This window comes from Cherax quadricarinatus, chromosome 47 (genome assembly GCF_038502225.1).
Source record: "Cherax quadricarinatus isolate ZL_2023a chromosome 47, ASM3850222v1, whole genome shotgun sequence".
NCBI lineage: Eukaryota > Metazoa > Arthropoda > Malacostraca > Decapoda > Parastacidae > Cherax > Cherax quadricarinatus.
In genome coordinates this window covers 10,813,700-10,838,976 of record NC_091338.1, presented here as the reverse complement: position 1 = coordinate 10,838,976, position 25,277 = coordinate 10,813,700, and the positions used below count along the sequence as shown (strand labels likewise).

The 25,277-nt window shown below is 38.5% G+C and overlaps 1 protein-coding gene across 1 annotated transcript in view; it reads left to right on the top strand.

The window, feature by feature from the left end:
* LOC128696511 (43 kDa receptor-associated protein of the synapse) overlaps positions 1-25,277 on the top strand; it is a 519,541-nt gene that overhangs the window by 470,425 nt on the left and 23,839 nt on the right. The window contains exons 8-10 of the mRNA XM_053787791.2: positions 587-685; positions 12,904-13,095; positions 22,416-22,618. Coding sequence (XP_053643766.2) covers positions 587-685; positions 12,904-13,095; positions 22,416-22,618 — 494 coding nt within the window. The remainder of the gene's footprint in view (positions 1-586; positions 686-12,903; positions 13,096-22,415; positions 22,619-25,277) is intronic.

The following is a 25,277-nucleotide window of genomic DNA, read 5'->3' as shown; positions in this document are numbered from 1 at the left end:
GATAACCCCAAAAAAGGTCAAAGTGACATTGTTTCCATTGCGGTTTCCCCCTCTCGTCTGGGCGAACAAATTCCACCTGTACACCGTCAGTTGATAAAGGTGATAGGCCGAGTATATAGGCTGGGTCGTAGTTCGACAGGCGTTACAAACTAAATGGTTATAACTATGATCATATCTTTCCAAGGGGTGGACCTGTTAGCTAGCGGAAGGCCTCGGGCAGATGACCAGAAGCTCCAACGGCGGGTCATCATCTGACTAAGACCCGCGTCTGGAAACACTTGTCCTGTTTCTTGATAAATCTTACCTACCTTCGGCAGGCCTGTGAAGCACCACTTCAAATGGATTTAACTGTTTTCAGTGGTTGTAGCACAAACATTAAGAATTTCAAATCAGTGTATCTTGAGATGTTATCATTTTGCTTCGTGGTGCTAAGCTGAGCTTACTAAGGCTCGGGTTACATGGATTGGCCTGGAAATGAGCCTGTCTGGAGCTCTTATACACGTCCACTACCCTGAAGCGTACAGCCAAAACTGTTCAGTTTAAGGCCAGTGACTTCGATGACTAAGATCAGTCTCCTTTCTTGCAGGACGCCCTGAAGATGGCGCTGACGGCTGGAGACCGACCAACACACGCCCGCTGTCTGTCCATTCTAGCAGACATCCACAGACAGTGTCTGGATGTGCAGGTTAGTCATTCTAGTATAATTATTAGGTAACCTTGAAGGAGTACCTTTGAATGGTTGCCTGCTTATTTCCCCTCGAAGCCTGATCATGGAACTGGCCGCGGGTTCGTTGACCCTCTGAACACCCACCAAGTATTCTTCCTGTAAGATTTTCGTTTATAACTAGAGCATGCCTTATCTGATCGGTACCAAATTTTCTATGCTGGTGTACTGTAACAAGAGAAAGGTTCGTGTAAGTTATGGCATGTGCAGATACACACTGATCATATTTAAATAGTCCATTCTCGATTTTTGGTTTCCATACAGTAACTTGAAAGCCTCTTCTGATCGGCTTTAAACTTCCAACACTAGTGTATGCTACCTAGTAGAAGGTTGGGGTTGGTATTTGAGTGTGTAGGTTCTAATTTGCCAGAGTATTAACTTTTTGTGCATTAAGTTGAGAATGCATTTTCTGGATGTCTTCAAACTTTCAGCAGCAGTCTGTTTTTTTTTTTTTTAAAGGAAACTGTATTGATTTTGGGTTTGGAAATTTGAATTTGCTAATTTTATATAACATATTGGTGTTCCTGGCATTCCTTATGAGTACCATTGTAAATATCCAGAGATGACATATGATGAAACGATCCAGAATCATTTGATTAATACACTAAGGCACGTGACTTTTCCAGAAAGAAAGTGTAGGCGGTGTGAGTGTGGAAAATTTTTTGATTTTCCGAAACTATAGTGCCTAATAGGTGTTTAATGTGTCTATATGGGTCAAAAATGTATTTGAAAATAAGAGTAGAACCAAGAGTTCCCTTTGCGCATGCGCGGATGTGCGGGGGGGGGGGCGCGTATGGTTTTGAATGGTGGTGAGGAAGCTGAGAAAACATGGAACCACGAAATTGACGTTCACGGTGGCCTAAGGATTAATATAGGCCTCATTTCATAATAAGAAGTGTCGTAATTGTTCCTGGTGGAGAGTGAGGGAACGGGATTTACGGGACCACAGTAATAGAGTGGTAAAAGTGTGACAAGAGAAGGAGCGGGTGACTGACGCGCCACAATGGACTGTGTCCTGGGGAAAATTACCCTTGGATTAATCATCACTCATCGGTCTCAGATCTTAATGGAGTGACCTCTAGTTTGTATAATAGTTATGAGACGTTAAATCGTCTTGTGAATTGTAATGTAATTAAGGATAATAACGCTAAGTTAAGAGAATATGTGAAGTGAAATAAGTCGTTTGCTCCGAGTGAACACGCTAGACCTCGTTGTTAACGAGACGAGGAAAGGGAAACTCCTTGAGTCACGACGTCTAAAGCAGGACAAACCAGCGGATACCTCGTCCTGCTGGAATGAGAATCGTGTCGGTGTAGCAGGACATCGAAAATGAGATGGTGAATCAAGAAATGAGGAATATCAATCACCCACAGTTAAGTAACCCTTCTAGTTATAGCAACCTTAGACTGGCCAGTGGTGGTATGTTATAATTAGATAGGTTATGAGTGATCCAGCTACATCAAGTGACCACCAGAGAACATCTGGTAAGTAGTGGGATTATGTACAAATGTTTTCCTTGACGGATGTATCCATGTGTGTCCTACCCCATCCCCTTCATTCAGCTAAACTAATATAATCTATACAGTCCACAATTAATTAGTAGCACCGTACTTGTGGGTGCTACCCAATCCATACTGGTCTCGGATAGATATGGATAAGATTGTGAGGTCGAGGGGACCACTTGGTGCGACCAGGGGTGGTTAAGTTTTCTCACATGTCTACACGGGGTGACTACGGTAAACAATATGATTGTCTCCCAATGAGATTACTGGTATGTATATAATGTTGAGGTACATACAGGTAAGCACCCTAGAAAATTTTCCATATCTGCCCGTTGGTCCTTCGAGAACGGATGCAATCAGTGAAAAAATTAATTGAATTAATTACTTAATAATTAAGTGACTGATTGAAGGAAGTGGGTGTAGGGTGCACAAGTTTAATCGATCGTGTGATGGATGACAATTAGCCCAATTAATTGCTAGCACATGTGTGGCTAGGATTTATACAAGAGTAAAGTGCAAGAATTACTCTTATAAGGCGCCTACTTAAGTTGTATAATCAGTGATTAATAATTCTCTAACCATGACTGGATCTAATGGAGTTAATGTGGCTGACAAGTCCGTGAATTTTAGAGTAATGAAAGCATCATTACAGGCTATTAAAAGCCATGTGACGAAGGCATTTGATTTAGTGAATCAAAGAACCGTGAACCCTAATGAATTAAAGTTATATTTAGATGCTTTAGAGAGTAGATTTGATTGGTACAAATTGTGGTTTAAAGACTGTGAAAGAGATCTGCTAGAGAATTGTGCAGATGGAATGGAAATGAATGTTTTAATTAATCAACATTACGAATTGGAAGAAAAACTGTCTTGTAAAAGTAAGGCTTTGAATAAATTAAAGGGTGTAAGCCAGGCAGTTGATCAACCTATTAATGCAAAGGGTGTGTTTGCCAAAACCTCCATAGTACGGTCTGGAGGAAATCAGACTAGGTCGGCAGGAATTAATTGTTCAATTGCAGACCAGTCAGCCAAACAGTTCTAAGGATATAACACATAATGACTCTGAAGTATCTGTCAAGCCTCAAAAGGGAAAAATAATCCCAGTGGTAATAATCATAGTTAAGAGTTAAATAGGCACATATCAAGTCAGGAATCAGTAATAGTGGTTCCTCACATCAAGGTAAGAGGAATAAGTACCTCAGTAAGTGTAACCCAGTTAATAAGAGGTCAGGCAAGGAAAAGAGAGACTGCCTCTTCTGCCAGGGTACTCATTTCACTAAAAATTGTAATGCCTGTAATTCATGGGACATTAAAGTGGAAAGAATGAAAGAACTTGACAGATTTATCAGATGTCTAGACAATCATAATGTAAAGGATTGTCATACCAAATTGAACAGTTGCTATCAATGCAACAAGGGAAAGCACCATACAGTTATGTGCAGGGTTGTATGTGATTCTTATAATAATGGTGACAATAATGATAATGTTAATAACCCTGACACTACAGTGACTGATGTAAAGGTTGCAGCTAATGGCAATAATGATGGCCTAGCTGAGGTAGCCTTGACGGTGTTGGATGTAAAAATTCAGGATAAAGGGCATAAATCCAAAACCATACGGCGTCACTCTCCTCAACACTGGTACGGGCCATGTAATATATGGCAGACTACCGCCTAGTAATAATGACTAGAGGAAGTAGTGAATACGGTCACGGTGTCTTACTCATGAAAGGTCAACCCAGTACAAGTATTCTTCTATCGAGAATGATGTTGAACCAGTCTAATTTGTGGGAGCTGGACAGCATAGGGATTAATGTAAATGAGGAAAGTCCAAATGATTCCTTTACTCAGGAACAATACCTGAAGGATGTTAAATGTGAATCTGGACATTACTGGGTGCGACTTCCGTGGAAGCTTGACCGTCCAGAATTACCTACTAATTATAGGATGGCGTATGGACAGTTAAAGGGCCCAGCTCTGCGAACTGAGCAAGACACCAAAATTGTTGACTGCTTATAATGATATAATTAATAAGCAGTTAAATAATAAATTGTTCTTACTTCAGGCGACGATAAATGCACACCTTAAATGCACAGGCGGTCCACTGAGCGAAGTAATTGGGTAAATAATCTTATGTGGACAATTTCCGGGTGTGACGTCAACTGAAGAGGAACTAATGAGGATATGTGAAGGGGTTAATGAAATAATGAAGAAATGTGCTGGGACTGACTTGGGATACTGAGAGACTTGTTATTGTTAAAGTCTCAAAATTCCAGTATGCCCAATAAATTAATCCAGGGAGCATAGGCTTATGCCCCTGAGAGAATGGAACACTAATTAGTCCATTTTGAGGGTTCAATAAATATGGATGGCCATGGAGTTGGTGCCTATATGCATTAATGTGCTGGGGCTGACTTGGGATACTGAGAGACTTGTTATTGTTAAAGTCTCAAAATTCCAGTATGCCCAATAAATTAATCCAGGGAGCATAGGCTTATGCCCCTGAGAGAATGGAACACTAATTAGTCCATTTTGAGGGTTCAATAAATATGGGTGGCCAGTGAAGATGGGAAAATTGTACTCCACATTATGTAAGTCGTCTAGCAACGACCTCCGCCCGGCCGCAGTGTGGAAAATTTTTTGATTTTCCGAAACTATAGTGCCTAATAGGTGTTTAATGTGTCTATATGGGTCAAAAATGTATTTGAAAATAAGAGTAGAACCAAGAGTTCCCTTTGCGCATGCGCGGATGTGCGGGGGGGGGGCGCGTATGGTTTTGAATGGTGGTGAGGAAGCTGAGAAAACATGGAACCACGAAATTGACGTTCACGGTGGCCTAAGGATTAATATAGGCCTCATTTCATAATAAGAAGTGTCGTAATTGTTCCTGGTGGAGAGTGAGGGAACGGGATTTACGGGACCACAGTAATAGAGTGGTAAAAGTGTGACAAGAGAAGGAGCGGGTGACTGACGCGCCACAATGGACTGTGTCCTGGGGAAAATTACCCTTGGATTAATCATCACTCATCGGTCTCAGATCTTAATGGAGTGACCTCTAGTTTGTATAATAGTTATGAGACGTTAAATCGTCTTGTGAATTGTAATGTAATTAAGGATAATAACGCTAAGTTAAGAGAATATGTGAAGTGAAATAAGTCGTTTGCTCCGAGTGAACACGCTAGACCTCGTTGTTAACGAGACGAGGAAAGGGAAACTCCTTGAGTCACGACGTCTAAAGCAGGACAAACCAGCGGATACCTCGTCCTGCTGGAATGAGAATCGTGTCGGTGTAGCAGGACATCGAAAATGAGATGGTGAATCAAGAAATGAGGAATATCAATCACCCACAGTTAAGTAACCCTTCTAGTTATAGCAACCTTAGACTGGCCAGTGGTGGTATGTTATAATTAGATAGGTTATGAGTGATCCAGCTACATCAAGTGACCACCAGAGAACATCTGGTAAGTAGTGGGATTATGTACAAATGTTTTCCTTGACGGATGTATCCATGTGTGTCCTACCCCCCCCCTTCATTCAGCTAAACTAATATAATCTATACAGTCCACAATTAATTAGTAGCACCGTACTTGTGGGTGCTACCCAATCCATACTGGTCTCGGATAGATATGGATAAGATTGTGAGGTCGAGGGGACCACTTGGTGCGACCAGGGGTGGTTAAGTTTTCTCACATGTCTACACGGGGTGACTACGGTAAACAATATGATTGTCTCCCAATGAGATTACTGGTATGTATATAATGTTGAGGTACATACAGGTAAGCACCCTAGAAAATTTTCCATAGTGAGTAATAGTGAAGGAAGAGTGAGAGTTGTCTCCCCTCAAACACTCCATCTGTAGATCTAACTTGGACCGGAGGAGAAAATGTTCGATGGCGCAGACTACATTTTCCATGTAACTTGATGCTTCCATTCTTAGGGATCTTGTGTTCAGTTTTCTCGGGAGCTGTGATAAAAGAATGCATCTTTTCAACGGCATTTAGACAAAAAAAATCACACCACTATATAGTGCAATGTATGAAAAGTTTGTTTTATGAGTCTTACAAAGAAGTTACAGTAGTTACACATTCCACTTGACTGTGTTATTATCTTATATTATAATACAGATATAATTTGATACAATTGAAATCTCAGAAAAAAGTCACTAATTACTTAAATCTAGACCTAGTGTAGTATATAGTTTAAGAAAGTCAGGCCTGATGATGCAGCCTAACTCATAATCTATTATTTATTATAGTTTTGATACAGAGTTATGTAAGTTAACTCTTAATCAGTTATGTTGCTTTTTATAAGTTGGTTAAAGATACAGTATTTTAAAAGAAGTACTGTTAGGTTAATATCTCTGTTATGCACCCAATACCCATCCTCAAAGATGTACTGTGTTGTTACTATTACTATGTTCATTGATACTGTGCAGCATAATTCAGATTTTAAATAAATCATTAATGGAATGTAGATCAATTGTAGAGACATTACAGGCATAAAACACTGGCAAACTGCAAGTCTAATAATTTATTTTTTTATTCAGTAGTTTTGTTCACGAATCTGTCTATTTTTGGTGCTACAGTACATAAGACAATGAATTCAACAGAATAATTAAATATTGAACTTACACTTCTCTTGAACTTGAATGGTGGTGAAGATGGACTTTTAGAGGTTCCTGGAACATTGGATTCACCAGGTATACTTGTATTGTTCACATCCTTCCCAAGACGCTGATTATCCCAGGAGTTGTTTTTCAAATTCGTTACATTTTTTTCAAGTTGTGTTCTGTTGTAGATTCGCTGGTATAATCGCCTGGCCCGGGCCTTTTCCAAGAGGTGGCCCGGCCTTGGCTCCCTATCGAGGGAGTGTCTCAGACCAATGTCTGCCATGGGAGGAGGTATAAGTATCTCCTCGTCTTCTGGGACCAGCTGTCCCCAAGCCTAGCTCCATTCCCTGCCCCCACGGGGCTCGGAAGGGGAAGCTAGGCATCTTGGGCTCCCACCAACGCCGCCCACACTGGGCTCGAAGGGTGTAGCCGCTGCATAACAGCAAACGATATCAGGAGGTGCAAAGGCAGCAAGCACTACAGAATCCTTTTGGAGTCACACCCCAGCTTTGGACATTAAGCCCGAGCACTGGGGAAGCTCAAGAATGCCTCTTGCTGTGTGTGTTGCTGCTGATATTACTACACTTGTCCGTTGAACTCTGTTTTTTCAAGTGTTCTCCGAGTATTTCAGTTTATTAGTTGATTTTTGTACTGCAATGTCTGTGCTTCTGTTTATTTCCCTTGTCATTTTTAGTTTCCTCAGTCTCCTTTGTCTGCCTTTACTTGTCATAGTGAACCTATGGTGAAACCCTCACTGCTAAAAAAACACTGCCTAACTATTCCCTTCTGAATGGAATATTTATGCTTTATTGATTTAACAAGTCTCATCATAAATGCTTTCACTCTGGATTTCATCAGTTTTTGTGTAGCATGTCTCAACATGCAATATGTACATTGCACACTGGGGTTATTGTCAGGACAAGTTTCAACTTTTATGGATTCACATGGAATCTTAACATTTTTTGTCTGACATGTCCTAACATATTAGATGATTTGTAGAGCAAAACATTCATATTATTTTAATTATATTAAGACATACTTCAATATTATTCTAATAAGACATACGGTAGGAGCATTAGCAGTACAGTTCAGGAAGAGTGACCTAGTAGCGACCAGTGAAGAGGCGGGGCCAGGAGCAACCTGCAACCTCAACTAGGTGAGTACAACTAGGTGAGTACAACTAGGTGAGTACAACTAGGTGAGTACAGTATTCATTGTAGAAGGTATATGAAAGCACAGCACAGAACTGTACACTACACTGGATATAAAGAATAAATATTTTATTTCTTTGTAAAGGTTACAATATGTAATTACAATTTTGGTTTACTAAGTACAAAGAAAGTCACTATCATGCCGGGGCATTTCTGGCAGACTGATCCTAGTACATAATAACTACTTAAATCTAGACAAGATAAGAGTGGTTAACTTTTATTAAAATCTCTATTTAATCTTAATACTCATGCGAGGTGGTCAGTGTGAAGGTTTATAAGAACAATATTCTTGAAGTTGCACATAATACTAACAATATTACAATTATTGGTTCAAACAATAATATTTCATGATTGGCTGATGTTTAATAGACTAGAGGTCATATAATGTAATATAATAACTTATTAATAATAATAATATAATAATATTTTTATTTACTACATGTACATGGTATACAGTCCTGGCTGACAGTTAGTTAGTTAGTTTAATATGTTTATTATGCACCCCATACCCATCCTGTGGGCGGTAGTCAAAAGATTACAGAGGTACATAATGGGTCCAGGGACTGGGCCTCAAAGTTTTGATAGCTGAGCAAGTTACGGAGATAATGAATTCACAATTTACAAAGGTAATGAACTCACAATTTACAAAGGTAATGAACTCCAGGTAGGTCTAGTCACAATCATGACTAGTTACAAAGGTATTTACAGATTACAGAGGTACACAATGGGTCCAGGGACCGGGCTCCAAAGTTTTGATGGCTGAACTAGGTACAAGGTAATGAACTCACAAGTTACAAAGGTAATGAATACTGTAAGAATGGTTACTTACGTTTATACATGGCTGCAATCATGAACAAATTTTAGAGTAATGAGCAATTCACACTTCCACACCCGGTCACAACTGTAGTGAGTTATTGGTGCAAATGTTGATTGCTGAGTCTCTCTCTCACACACACACACACATACAAATTCATACACACACACACATAAACACACACGCACACACACACACACACACACACACATACACAAACTCATACACTCCTGGCTGACATCAATGACAAACTACTATATAGAAAGCCGCTTGTTATGCTGAGTATTTCGGGCAAATTAGGTCAGTTTTGTCCCAGGATGCGACCCACACCAGTCGACTAACTTACAGGTACCCATTTTACTGATGGGTGAACATAGACAACCGATGTATAGAAACACACCCAGTGTTTCTACCTTTGCTGGGAATCGAACCCAGACGCTCGCCGCGTGAAGTGAGAGATTTAGCTACCAGGCCACGGGTGGTTAACTGTGGTTGATCCCCAGGCACAAATACCATAGGTGAAGTAGGGATATATTAATGAGTAGTAAAGGTAAGGAGTGTCGTTTGGCATACATAGTATCATATCTTTTCAAATTCAATTCAAATTCAAAGTTTATTCTCTATAAGGATTACAATGCTGAGTTTACAGAAATTTGGTTATTGTGTGGTTTACATGTAGTAAAATAGTGATTACAGAGTGTACCACTAGAACGCTTAGCATGGCTAGGCATTTCGGGCAGACTTAGTTTTATTCTTAATTGTAAAATATTACAAATTATGAGGTAAGTTGGTATTATGGCTAAGTGACTAAATACTAGTTTGTGAGTTTAGCAATGTGAATGCTTTTGTTTTGGCACAGTACATAGTTTCAGTATTGGAGTATCACAGGATTCATTATTTTAAGATTGAGGTTAATATTTCTCTTTATGGTCAAATGAGTCAGGGAGATAAGATGTTTTCTAATGGTAGTTTTGAAGGTGATGAATGTGTCTGCAGTTCTAGAGTTCTCAGGTAGGGTATTCCAGATTTTAGGGCCTTTGACATACATTGAATTTTTGTAAAGGTTTAGTCGGACACGGGGAATGTCGTAGAGATGTTTGTGTCTGGTGTTATGCCTGTGGGTTCTGTCACAACTATCAAGAAAGCGTTTTAGGTCAAGGTTGATATTAGAGTTTAAGGCTCTGTAGATGTAGATTGCACAGTAGTAAGTGTGGATGTACTGAACTGGGAGTAAGTTTAGGTCTAAGAAGAGTGGGGGGGTGTGTTGCCAGGGATGGGATTTAGTGATTATTCTTACTGCAGCTTTTTGTTGGGTTATTATTGGCTTTAGGTGTGTTGCTGCAGTTGATCCCCAAGCACAAATAGCATAGGTGAGGTATGGATAAATAAGTGAGTGGTATAGTGTGAGAAGGGCATTTTGCGGCACGTAGTATCGTATCTTGGAGAGGATCCCAACCGTTTTGGATACTTTTTTGGTTATATGCTGGATGTGGGTGCTGAAATTCAGGTTGTTGTCAATGTATAAGCCTAGGAATTTGCCCCCATTATTTCTGGTAATTAGAGTGTTGTCAATCTTAATGTTAATTTGTGCCTCTCCTGCTCTGCTACGAAACATAATATAGTAGGTTTTGTCAGTGTTAAGCGTAAGTTTATTGGCTGTCATCCAAGTCGATATTTTAATCAGCTCCTCATTCACAATGGTGTTGAGGGTGGCAAGATTAGGGTGAGAGATGACATAAGTCGTATCATCAGCAGAGAGAATGGGTTTCAGGTGTTGGGATACGTTTGGAAGGTCATTGATGTATATGAGGAAGAGCAGGGGACCAAGGACACTTCCCTGCGGAACTCCAGTATCAAGTGGCCGTGTTGCTGATGCTGTGTCTTTAATGGTGACGTACTGATACCTATTAGTAATGTAAGATTTGAAATAAGCAAGCGCATGGCCTCTTATACCGTAATGATCAAGTTTGTGGAGTAGGATGTCGTGGTCTACCGTGTCAAAAGCTTTTCTTAGGTCAATAAAAATTCCTAGTGGATATTCCTTATTTTCCAATGCTGTGTAAAGCAGATCTAGCATTTTTATGATTGCATCATTAGTGCTTTTATTTTTCCTGAATCCAAATTGGCAGGGGTTGAGTATGTTTTGAGCCGTTATAAATGAATACAGTCTCCTGTGCACGAGTTTCTCAAAGATTTTGGATAGCAATGGTAAGTTAGATATTGGCCTATAGTTGTTTAAGTCTGTAGGGTCACCACCTTTATGTATTGGTGTAACCCTTGCCATCTTGAGTAGTTTCGGGAAGGTGCTAGTCTCTAGTGACTTGTTAAAAAGTAATGAAATAGCATGCGAAAGGACATGGGCCGCTCGCTTGTACAGTAGTGGTGGGACATGAGACAGATTCCCCGAGTTATTTTTAAGTGACTTTATAATCTCAGTGACTTCCGTGGGCTCAGTTGGTGCAAGATAGAAGGAATTAGGGAAATTCCCATCTAGGTAGTTCCCGGCATGGGCATTGGTATGTGGGATTTTACTGGCGAGATTAGATCCTATGGTTGAGAAGAAGTCGTTTATCTTGTTAGCTGTGTCAGTGGGATGTAGTGGTGTTTCATTAGGTTTAGTTAGGACAATATTCTTGGTTTTTCTTAGTTTGTGGGTCCCTAGAATCTGAGAGAGTGTTTTCCAGGTCTTTTTTATATCTCCTCTAGTGTCTGTGAATCTGCTGGAGTAGTATAGTTGTTTGGCTTTCTTTATTACTTTGGTGAGAGCTGATGAATAGTGTTTAAGAATATCTTTGTGTATTAGGCCCTGTCTATATTGCTTTTCATATTGGTGTTTCTTGTCAATGGATTTCAGAATGGTGCTGGTTAGCCATGGGCAACCAAGCCGTTTGTTTGTGATCTGTTTTGTTTTTATAGGACAATGTTTGTTGTATAGTCTAAGTAATTTGTTAAGAAAAATGTCTGTCCAGTCATCAATACCATTGGCCTTGGAGAATTCTGTAGGCCAATCAACAGTCTCTAGGTCAGCTGTGAACTTCCTTACTGAGGCCTCGTCATGGAGTCTAAATGAGACTTTGTTGTATTCAAGTGGTGGTTTACTAATGTTTGTCAGGAGGAAGGTAGGGTAGTGGTCTGTAGTGCTATCTGTGATTATCCCTAATTTAACACCTAGACCCATCACTGGCCAGTTAGAGATCTAAATGCAAGGACTAATGGTATACTACTTCCCTGTGTGATGTTTGCATCCCATATCTTCCACCATCCACATGTAATTCTTAAGGTCCTGCAAATTTCCTGTCCCAATTTTTCTGCAAGGAACATTAACACGGGTTCCTAATATAAATTCAGGCCGAAACACCCCAATTTGGCCTTGGAAGATGCCGAGTTACATTACACAATTAAGTTCAGTGCTCACACGTTAAATTCAACATGGTGTCTCTCCCCCAGCATCACTATACAGTTCTTCCACATCTCCCTTCACTTAAAATTTCTCAAGGGTCCAAATAGCATCACATTTTAATACGCAGTAATTATATTAATCATTTATATGTTCTACATTTAGGAAATTATGTAAAAAAATGACACAGGGTATATTGCACTATACTAAAGCACTGTACATGGTTGATGTTGTGTTGAGATGCAGCTTACAAAGATTCAGTCAGACCAGTGATTTTAAGGAAATATGCTAGCTCTTGTTCATTTGTTATTTCAGACCTGTTTTTATATCAAATATTATTATTATTATTATTATTATTATTATTATTATTATTATTATTATTATTAATATAATTTGCAATTGTATAATTCTGCCAATACGTATGTACAATATATGTAAAAGTTCGTAAAACCATTATATTAATTAAAAAAAATTAAAAAGCCTTATTTATTTTAAGTGTTTTTGTAAAATACCCAGGTGGACTGTGTTTAATTTTTTTTAAACCCTGCTCTTGACAGGTTTTAAATTCTATAATTGCTACTGTGTCTAGTAGATGTGTTGATAGCAGCAGGTGAGCATAGATGGATTAATCTGGAAATGTGTTTCAGCGGGCATACAAACGTTATGAGGCGAGCATGCAGTTGATGGTGCTTGTAGAGGACCGCTATGGCCAGCTCATTGCTCTAAACGGCATGGCCAAAACTCTTGGACTCATGCGCCGCCAGTCAAAGATCTGTGACTGTCGCCCTCTTGAAATTAACAATAAAGTAATTGATCTGGCTTCTTCTCTTGGTTGCAAGGTAAGTCTACTATTGCCAGTGTCGCAAAAATTTGTATCGTTATGTTTAAGACCTATCTATGAAGATCATTAAAGCTGTAATCAACCTTACATCAAGGATACACTCATCACTAAAATAAGGAATAAAGCCTGTGTATATACCTCCAGATATACAGCTCTCATTTATATCCTGTTTATGCAGTGATTTTCAAAGATATTTGTAGTTTTATTAGTATTCACCAAAAAATGGTGAATCTTCACTTTATACTTTTAATGAGTTCCAGGAATTTTTCTACTCCCAGAGCCCAGCCATGGGCCAGGCTCATCTAGTTCTTGCCTGGTCAACTAGGCTGTTGCTACTGGTGGCCCGCTGACCCACGTATCCATCACAGCTTGGTATATGTAGCAATATATTTATTTATTTAGTAATTTGAGCATACATACAGAGGTACAAAAAATACAGGTAAGAGCAGCATGCCAAAGCCACTTGTATGCATAGCATTACGGGGTGGCTTAAAATTAACTTAAGATTAACTAAGCAATGATGTAATCAGTGATAAAACATTATTGTAAACAGATAACAATAAAGCACAAATGAGTATTACAAAGACAGGTCATATGGTTGCATGCATTGCTGTACATTCAGTCGAATGGAGTATTCTGTTAGGTAGTGTATTTAAAAAATAACAAAGTTAGATTGGGTCTTAGGTTTAACATTTATGTGATATAATTGTGAGAAACATTTAAGATATACAATTTATAAGGTTCAGTTATTCAGTATTTATTTGGTTTTGGGTGAGTAAGTGATCTTTGAGAAGAGACTTGAATTTATAAACAGGTAGTGTTTCTTTTATATTTACAGGTAATGAATTCCAGATTTTAGGGCCTTTTATGTGCATTGAGTTTTTGCATAGCGTGAGATGGACACGAGGAACATCAAAGAGTGATCTGTGCTTTGTGTTATGGTCATGTGTTCTGTTGAGGTTGGCAAGGAGATGTTTGAGGGGAGAGTTAATATCAGAGTTAAGTGTTCTATGTATGTAATAGGTGCAGTAATAAGTATGGATGTTTTGTATGGTGAGTAGGTTTAGTGTTTTGAATATTGATGGAGTGCGCTGCCTGTAGTGGGAATTTGTTATCATTCTGACTGCAGCCTTTTGTTGGGTAATTAGTGGTTTGAGATGGTTAATTGTTGTTGAGCCCCATGCACAAATTCCATAGGTGAGATAGGGGTAAATAAGAGAGTGATATAGGGCCAGCAGGGCTGACTGTGGAACATAGTACCGTATCTTCGATAGTATGCCTACGGTCTTGGAAATTTTCTTAGAAATTTGTTGTATATGTGTATGAAATTTGAGTCTATTATCAAGGTGGATTCCTAAGAATTTTCCCTCTGTTAGCTTTGTGATAGGTGATCCGTATATCATTATGTTAAGAGGGACATCTGTAGCTCTGTTACCAAACTGAATGAAGTAGGCTTTGTCAATGTTTAGTGTAAGTTTGTTAGTCCTCATCCAGGTAGATATTTTCTGTAATTCGGTATTTACAGTATGGGCTAGCGTGACTGGGCTCGGGTGAGAGAAGACGTATGTAGTGTCATCTGCAAATAGTGTGGGTTTGAGTAATTGCGAAGCATTTGGTAGGTCATTTATGTATAGGAGAAAGAGAAGAGGGCCAAGGACACTTCCCTGTGGGACACCAACTGTAATTGGTTGTGCGGAAGAGTTTGCCCCATTTGCGTACACATATTGGCTTCTGTTGCTGAGGTATGACTTGAGGTAGTTGAGGGAGTGCCCTCTTATACCATAGTGTGACAATTTTATGTGGAGCAAGTCATGGTCATCTACCTAGCGGCAGCGGCAGCGGCAGCAACGGTATCCTACCAGCTCTTCTTTCTCAAAAAAACATCGCCCATCAAAACTTGTGATGGCCTAAGTGAAAGTTCAACTACATGAACCCACGTAGACCACAACATGACCCAAGAATACTAAGAATGTAACCCAAATCTTGACAAAATTAGAAGATCTAAGGAAGACAGCCCTGCTAACCCAAACACTGCCTCCGCTGCCAGACAACCACTTAACCCAAGCTCCGAGAAAACAAGCCTTCTCCTCCATTGCTACACAGTATCTACTTCAGTGATACTATGAAAGGATATCGCAGAAGACACAACACCAGTAATAAAAGAATAACAGCAAGGACCCTAGAACTCAACTTGTCTACCCAGCAGGACGCCAGTGTATCATCAACCCCTCTCTCCGCCGCCACCCAAGGAACAACAACAACAACAACAAACATGGCTGACTCCCCCTCCAACTCCACTCCCTTCAAAGGATTCATCCATGATAACTCAGGTACGATTATTCCTGACAATATCAAGGACTACATCGTTGCTCTAGAAAATGAAATCAAAGATATCAAAGCAGCACTCGAGCGACGAGATTCCAAGATAACCAACCTCGAGAATAAGATCCAAAACCTTGAAGAGAAGATTACATCGGGAAGTGTTGATACAGAAAATACTCTAAAAGCAGCTATAGCCAGTCACACTGAACAAATAACAACAATAAATATGAAGGTTGAAGAAGCAATCAAGGACTGGAATCTGAACATGCACACTCGACTAAATGAATACCTTGATTTCCAAGACGACAAAACTGAACAAGATAAGTTGTCTGATGCAGTTATAATAAACAGTCCACACATTCCTAGTGACATAACACAAGCACAGTGCAAAGAAACTGCTATCAGGATAATACAGAACCACGTACAAGTCATCGTGCAAAACAATGAAATCAAAGAAACACGTTTGTTAGGAAAACCAGGAAGTAAACACAGTATAATGATCCGACTTCATTCATACGATAAAAGAAAGGACCTAATTAAATCAGCAATTACAATGAAAAATGGAGTGTACATAAATGAGTGTCTAACAAAAAAACGTCAAAACCTTCTGTTCAGGCTGAGAAAACTTAAACAGGAAAACAAAATACATCAGTGTTTCACGCGAGATGGGAAAATACTAGTAAGGAAAACATCAACAGGACAACAATATACCATCTCAAACGAACATGATTTCTCTACCTTCCTTAGAAAAGCTGACATTTCTGTAACAGATTAAATAAGTGCCCTTAATACATATATACGTGTGGTGCATATAGTGTACGTTACTATCATATTGTACATTATTATTTTTATTATTTTTCATCACTAGCTAATGCCAACTACCTCCAATACTCTATAACTTTCTTACTGCTATTAATTGCTCATAATTTTAAATTAAAAGTCAAATCTTACTCCAAATTAATAATATTCATTTTTTCTTACCTGTCCATTTAATTTTGTTTATCACTACTTGTTTTTTTAGTCACTTTACATTGTATATTCAATTAGTGTATATTCCAATTACTTTTTTGCAAGTACCAAAACTATCTTTTGCTAGCTAGTACCAACTACCTCATTTTTTTTTACTTTTATTGTGCAATAAACTGCTCAATTTATCTAATATTACAAATCAGATCTTACTCCTAAACCAATATTATTTCATAGTGACCATCTGTCCATTTAACTTTGTTTACCATTACTTAATTTTAGTCCCTTATATATTTTCTCCTTTATTTTAGCTTTATATAACTACCCTAGCTTATACATTCACAATTGTTAAAATAATCAAGGTGCTATTCTCAGGTGCTAAAGTAGAACAAGTTCACAATTTTGGCATTATATTCCAAAGCTCATTTATTTTATAGTACTACCTACTATCATATTCCCAAGCTCCATTATTTGATCATCACTTTATTTGTACTAGTCCCTTTTATATTGTCTCCTTTATTTTAGCTTAAAAAAAAAAAAAAAAAAAAAAAAAAAATACCTTAGCCCATTATTTTACATTTGTTAAATAATTCAGGTGCTATTTTTTAGCTTAAGACTATTTACTCTGTTTTATACTTAATTCTAACTATAGATTCACTACAAATCTTATGATTACAAGCATTGATCCAGATACCAACCTCTTATTTAATGACTTAAATGAATCAAACAGTTACTGTAATTACTACACTGCAGAACAATCAAAGGCACTTCTCAGTGCCAACAACAACATAACTATCTTTAACTACAATATCAGATCTTTAAGCAAGCATTACGATGACCTCATAGCATTACTAAATTCCTTACATGCCAATATGTCCATCATTACACTAACTGAAACCTGGCTAAAGCCTGATACTACAGATGTCTATACCATTCCTGGTTACACAGCCATACACAACTGTAGGCCAGACCAACAAGGGGGTGGCACAGCCATATACTACTCAGACCAACTAGAATGTATCACTAATACTTGCACAAGAGATGAACATGGGGAATATATAATAGCCAAATTCAAATCCAAATACCTACAAAAACCTCTCACATTGATAAACATCTACAGAGTTCCACAGTCAAACATTAGCCAATTTAGTCAAAACCTAGGAAGTATGATAACTGATGCACGCATGAACAAAGATCACTTACTACTCTCAGGTGACTTCAATATAAATCTCCTGCAAGACCAGGACCCACACGTTACTGAATTCACAAACACAATGAGTAACTGTATGTTGCTACCAACAGTAACAAAACCTACAAGAGTTACAGAGACTAGTGTTTCCCTACTTGACCACATCTGGACCAACACCATATCCCCTTTAAAATCAGGCATAATTACAGATAATACCACAGACCACTACCCTACTTTCCTCATAACAACTCTTGGTAAATTACCCCAAGACACTACTAAAGTCACCTTCAGACTTCACAATGAGGCAGCCATTAATAACTTCACAACAGCATTAGCAAACATTGATTGGCACACTGAGCTAGAAATCAATACAGATATTGACGAATGTATTAATAATTTTCTAAAAAAGACTCAATACCTCTATAACAAGCACTGCCCTAAAAAAAACTAAGCAGATGACAGCTAAGAGACTGAACAGTCCCTGGCTAACACCCAGCATTCTCAAATCCATAAATACAAAACACCAATATGAAAAACAGTACAGAATGGGTCACATAACCAGAGACCAAACAAAACGTTACTCGTCAATCCTAACCAGCCTGATAAGAAGGGCAAAAAAATTGTATTATGAGAACAGATTATCCAACTTACGAGGTGATATAAAAAAGACCTGGAAAACCCTATCAGAAATTCTGGGAACAAAAAAGATATCACGAAATAGCGAAATAAAATTAGCAAAATCAGATGAACCCCAACTCCCACCAACAGAAACAGCAAACAGACTCAATGATTTCTTCTCCACTATAGGACAAAACCTTGCCAATAAAATCCCAAGCTCAGATACCCCACCAAATGACTACCTCACCGGCAACTACCCGAACACACTGTTCCTAGCTCCGACTAACCCATACGAAGTCTCCCTTATTATCAACGCACTAAAAAACAAGACAGGAGATTTAAATACCTTACCACCCTTTATATACAAAAAAGTGTCACAAGTGCTATCACCAATCATTGCAACACTCTTTAACAAATCCATTGAATCCTCCACCTTCCCTACAGTACTCAAAATAGCAAGGGTCACCCCGATCCACAAAGGAGGAGACCAAACAGAGTTGAATAACTATAGGCCAATATCCAACTTACACCCTCTCTCAAAAATCTTCGAAAAATTAATTCATAAACGAATCTACTCCTACCTTATCTCCCAAAACATACTCAACCCCTGCCAATTTGGATTCAGGCCTAATAAAAATACTAATGATGCTATTATACACATGCTAGAACATATATACACTGCAATAGAGAAAAAAGAAGTCCCACTGGGGATCTTCATTGACTTACGTAAAGCTTTTGATACAGTTGACCATGACTTGCTCCACGTAAAATTATCACACTATGGTATAAGAGGGCACTCCCTCAACTACCTCAAGTCATACCTCAGCAACAGAAGCCAATATGTGTACGCAAATGGGGCAAACTCTTCTGCACAACCAATTACAGTTGGTGTCCCACAGGGAAGTGTCCTTGGCCCTCTTCTCTTTCTCCTATACATAAATGACCTACCAAATGCTTCTCAATTACTCAAACCCACACTATTTGCTGATGACACAACATACGTCTTCTCCCACCCGAGCCCAGTCAAGCTAGCCAATACTGTAAATACCGAATTACAGAAAATATCTACCTGGATGAGTACTAACAAACTTACACTAAACATTGACAAAACCTACTTCATTCAGTTTGGTAACAGAGCTACAGATGTCCCTCTTAACATAATGATAAACGGATCACCTATCACAAAGCTAACAGAGGGAAAATTCTTAGGAATCCACCTTGATAATAGACTCAAATTTCATACACATATACAACAAATTTCTAAGAAAATTTCCAAGACTGTAGGCATACTATCGAAGATACGGTACTATGCTCCACAGTCAGCCCTCCTGGCCCTATATCACTCTCTTATTTACCCCTATCTCACCTATGGAATTTGTGCATGGGGCTCAACAACAAGTAACCATCTCAGACCACTAATTACCCAACAAAAGGCTGCAGTTAGAATGATAACAAATTCTCACTACAGGCAGCACACTCCACCAATATTCAATACACTCAACCTACTCACCATACAAAACATCCATACTTATTACTGCACCTATTACATACATAGAACACTCAACTCTGATATTAACCCTCCCCTCAAACATCTCCTTGCCAACCTCAACAGAACACATGACCATAACACAAGGCACAGATCACTCTTTGATATTCCTCGTGTCCATCTCACGCTATGCAAAAACTCAATGCACATAAAAGGCCCTAAAATCTGGAATTCATTACCTGTTAATATAAAAGAAACACTACCTGTTTATAAATTCAAGTCTCTTCTCAAAGATCACTTACTCACCCAAAACCAAATAAATACTGAATAACTGAACCTTATAAATTGTATATCTTAAATGTTTCTCACAATTATATCACATAAATGTTAAACCTAAAACCCAATCTAACTTTATTATTTTTTAAATTCACTACCTAACAGAATACTCCATTCTACTGAATTTACAACAATGCATGCAACCATATGACCTGTCTTTGTAATACTCACTTGTGCTTTATAGTAATCAGTTTACATTAATGTTTTTCACTGATTTCATCATTGCTTAGTTAATCTTAAGTTAATTTTAAGCCAGCCCGTAATGCTATGCATAGTATAAGTGGCTTTGGCATGCTGCTCTTATCTGTATTTTTTTTTGTACCTCTGTAAGTGTGCTCAAATTATAAATAAATAAATAAATAAAAAAAATAAACTGTATCAAAGCTTTACGTAAGTCAATGAAGATCCCCAGTGGGACTTCTTTTTTCTTTAATGCAGTGTATATATGTTCTAGCATGTGTATAATAGCATCATTAGTATTTTTATTAGGCCTGAATCCAAATTGGCAGGGGTTGAGTATGTTTTGGGAGATGAGGTAGGAGTAGATTCGTTTATGAATTAATTTTTCGAAGATTTTTGAGAGAGGGTGTAAGTTGGATAATGGCCTATAGTTATTCAACTCTGTTTGGTCACCTCCTTTATGGGTCGGGGTGACCCTTGCTATTTTGAGAACTGTAGGGAAGGTAGAGGATTCAATGGATTTGTTAAAGAGTGTTGCAGTGATTGGTGATAACACTTGGGACACTTTTTTGTATATAAAGGGTGGTAAGGTATTTAAATCTCCTGCCTTGTTTTTTAGTGCGTTGATAATAAGGGAGACTTCGTATGGGTTAGTCGGAGCTAGGAACAGTGTGTTCGGGTAGTTGCCAGTGAGGTAGTCATTTGGTGGGGTATCTGAGCTTGGGATTTTATTGGCAAGGTTTTGTCCTATAGTGGAGAAGAAATCATTGAGTCTGTTTGCTGTTTCTGTTGGTGGGAGTTGGGGTTCATCTGATTTTACTAATTTTATTTCGCTATTTCGTGATATCTTTTTTGTTCCTAGAATTTCTGATAGGGTTTTCCAGGTCTTTTTTATATTACCTCATAAGTTGGATAATCTGTTCTCATAGTACAATTTGATGTCACTGTTCCCACCAGCTCCCCAGCACCTATGAATCTTTTGGTAGTCTTCATTTATTCTTATATGTACTGAATTAAAAAAAATGTGCTCAACTCGTGAAGGCATTGAGATACCTCAAGTCATCACCATTATTGTATTATATTCATATTCATGGAAGAGCTTTGAGCACTAATGGATACTTTCATAAATTTTATTGAATTCATTATCAGTGTATTTTTTACTACATGTATGCAAAGCCCAAGAGACTATTGATGACCTAAAAGACTTTTTAACTGTCATGATATACAGAATAATAATGCTTATAAAGATTATTATAAAGATTATTACATTCATGAAAAAGCTCTGCATTTTTTAGACTTCTTTTATACATATTGAATATAATTTTTTTACCAGCTTCATAATCAAGCAGTCATTTTTCATTTTAGTTATAAATGTGATTAAAGGAACCAAGTCTGTTAACATGGATAAAGTAAAATGATGTTTTTATCACAAGGATAAGAAAAGAACATCACATGCTGAATATATTTAAGCCACACAGCATTATCAGATAAATATCACCTAGTATACAGGAATTCTAAAAATTATACCCAGGCATATAAATTGCTTAAATACTTTACATTAGATTTAAATTTGCAATCCTAAAATATAATTTAGCAAGTTTTACATGTTGATTCAGAAAAAAATGTTCCTTACATAAACCAAAGGAATTGCTGAGACATTCCAGCAGGACTTGCCTAGTATGTGCAATGTCAGTAAGCTTATTTAGGTACAGATACACACAGGTACAATTATCATACAAAGTGTAAATTACGAGGGCCTTGCTTATATCGTAGTTAGGTTCTGGGCTACTGCAGTAAAGCGAAAAATGCTCTGAAGCAAAGCATAGCCTTTATTCACTTTCAGATCTATATAAAACCCTAATAACATGTTTGTACTATCATATATTAAGTGAGTAATAGAGCTAGGCCTAAAATATGCATATGCAGTATACACGTTACTTATTTTAAAATATTTTTGTCCTTAGCTTATAGTGAGTGGTAAATATATTTATAGTAGGAAGTCTGAATAAATGAAGAATGCATATACAGTTGAAAACTGCTGCATTAGCAAAATGCTGTAAAACAAAGTGCTGTAAAGCAGGCCCCTCCTGTACCGAGGATAACCCAAAAAAGTCAGACAAAGTGACTTATTTCCATTGGAATCCTTGCATGTCAGTAATCCATTCACATTAAGGAAAACATAACTTTCACTTTGACATTTTATCTTCCATTGTTCTTCTAGTTGATCATGCGGTCAGCACACCTGCGTCTGGCTGAGCTTTACCGGATTCTCAATGATGAAGAGAATGATGCGCTTCAGGAACGCTTGGCATCGTGTCTTACTGAAGAGATGGAGTTGGTGTGTGGTGTCTGTGGGGAGAGATATGGTGACCAGGGTGGTAACTCCCTTGATGCTCTCCCCTGTGCTCACATCTTCCATGCCAAGTATGTCAACAGTAATTGATATCCTATGAATGCCATGCATAATGAAAGTACAAGACATTTGCAAGAATGTCATTATTACTGTGTTAACTACACTGTGATCTTTTTCTAATACGTATTTCAGTACGTGGTTGCATGGTGGGCTGTATCAATACTGATATGCATTAAATATGTCAGTACTGACATGCATTACATGTCAGTTTTGACATGCATCACTCATTTCTGATGTAAATTACATATCAGTACTGACACCATATATGTGTATCTACATTCTAATCATAGGCAGAGAGTCAGGTGTGAGTGACACATGGTGGCCAGAAATGTTTTCTAATAAATACATACATTCTGTTGTTTGCTCACATGTCTTCTTAAACCCATTTGTTGGCATCAATTACCAAGTTTGTGTTTATATCATTTAATTATGAAATTTGGTTGTTTCTACAGCTACACATGATTCAGGCTTTGTATTGATGAAATATAAATTAGCATTTTTCTTTCTCAGTCATTGTCATAGCTGTGACTTCACCTTGTTTCCCTGTGTCCCTATTCAATCATTCTAATCCTTTCACACAGTAGATAAATTCAGAGTAGTACAGTACTAGGGGTGAATGATAATGGGGCCTCTAATTCAATTATGCAATAGGAAGAAATTTGATAATAGGTAATACTTATTTTAAGAAAAGATGATAAATGAGTCCGAGATGTAGAGTGTAATGACTGCAGTTTGCCAGATTATATATTAGTGGATAAAAGGTTGATGAGCAAACTTTTGAATGTGCATTTCGTTTTTTATATAGAACAACTGGTATGTCAGATCATTATTTAATCATAGATGCAGCAAGAGGCAGATAGGTTACAAGGAGAATGACATTGGTGGGTAAGAGAGAAGTGAAAGTATGAACTAAAGACAGACAATGGGAGATATGAGCAGCTGTTGAGATTGAAATCTTTATTTCCCAAAAAAACCCTATAAGGGTTCAGGCATACTAAGATTATACCTTATAATTAGGATTTTTTTTTTTCCTAACAAGTCGGCCGTCTCCCACTGAGACAGGGTGACCCAAAAAGAAAGAAATTCCCCAAAAAGAAAATAATTTCACCATCATTCAACACTTTCACCTCACACATAATCAGTCTTTGCAGAGGCACTCAGACATGACAGTGTAGAAGTCCCTCCAAACTGTCAATATCCCAAACCCCTCCTTTAAAGTGCAGACATTGTACCTCCCATTTCCAGGATTCAGGTCTGGCTAACTGGTTTCCCTAAATCCCTTCACTAAATATTACCCTGCTCACGCTCCAACAGCTCGTCAGGTCCCAAAAACCATTCGTCTCCATTCACTTCTATCTAACACACACAGACACGTTTGCTGGAAATCCAAGCCTCTCCCCCACAAAACCTCCTTTACCCCCTCCCTCCAACCTTATCAAGGACGACCCCTACCCCCTCCTTCCCTTACAGATTTATACGCTCTCCAAGTCATTCTACTTTGATCCATTCTCTTTAAATGACCAACCACTTCAACGACCTCTCTTCAGCCCTCTCAGTAATACTTATAGTAACTCCACACCTATAGGAATAAGACTAGGAATAGGAATAAGACAGGGAAACATGCACCAACAGGGAATACAGTCACAGAAACCCAAGGCAAACGGAAACCAAGCCTGTGCACATACTATGTACTTGGTATCTGCAGACATGGGAAATCTGGAAAAACAGACAGGACGTGCAACTATGACCACCCTAGAAAATGCCATGCCCATATGACAACAGGAAAATGCAAACTCCCTTCCTGTGAGCTTTTTCACCCTGAAATGTGTACCTCTTCAGTACAGGAAAGACTGTGCTGTAACTTAAATTGTCAGGCACACCATCTAAAGGGTACAAAAAGATACAAAACATCCAGGCCATGGGAAAACCTGGGTAGCCACAGCCACTCAAGAGGGAGAGGTTTTTTAGTGCCAGGAAGGAAAAAAAACTGGCAGGAAATGGCAGAAATCGTACACCAAATCCAGTCATTCCTGGAGTGGAACCACAGTCGATGGCCTCCACTCCAAACCAACAGATACAGATACTAATGCCGGAAAAAAAATCCCCCCCAGTACCAACAATACCACCAATCTGATGACATTCTTCTTTGCAAATATACAGGGTCTAAAGCCAGTAACAAACAACAAAATACCTTTCATCCGTGGACTGCTTGCAGAGGCAAAGGCAATGTTCGCGGCTTTCACTGAGACCCACATAAAGGATCACTTGGACAACGAAATATGGATCCCAGGTTACAACCTATACAGATGTGACAGAGTGAACAGGCAAAAGGGGGGGGGGTTGGCCTGTACATTGCAGAGTCACTTGTTTGCACAGAACTGCTAAATGCCTCAAATGATGTAGTGGAAGTTTTAGCAGTAAAGGTCGAGAACCAAAACCTAGTCATTGTGGTAGTCTACAAGCCTCCGGATGCAACATCCCAGCAATTCCAGGAACAGCTGTTAAAAATTGACCACTGTCTGGAAAATCTTCCAGCTTCTGCACCCAACATCTTGCTCCTGGGGGATTTCAACTTAAGGCACCTAAAATGGAGGAATAGAGCAAATAATATTGTTGCAGTAATAACACCAGGAGGCAGCTCTGATGAAAACTCACACTCACACGAGCTTT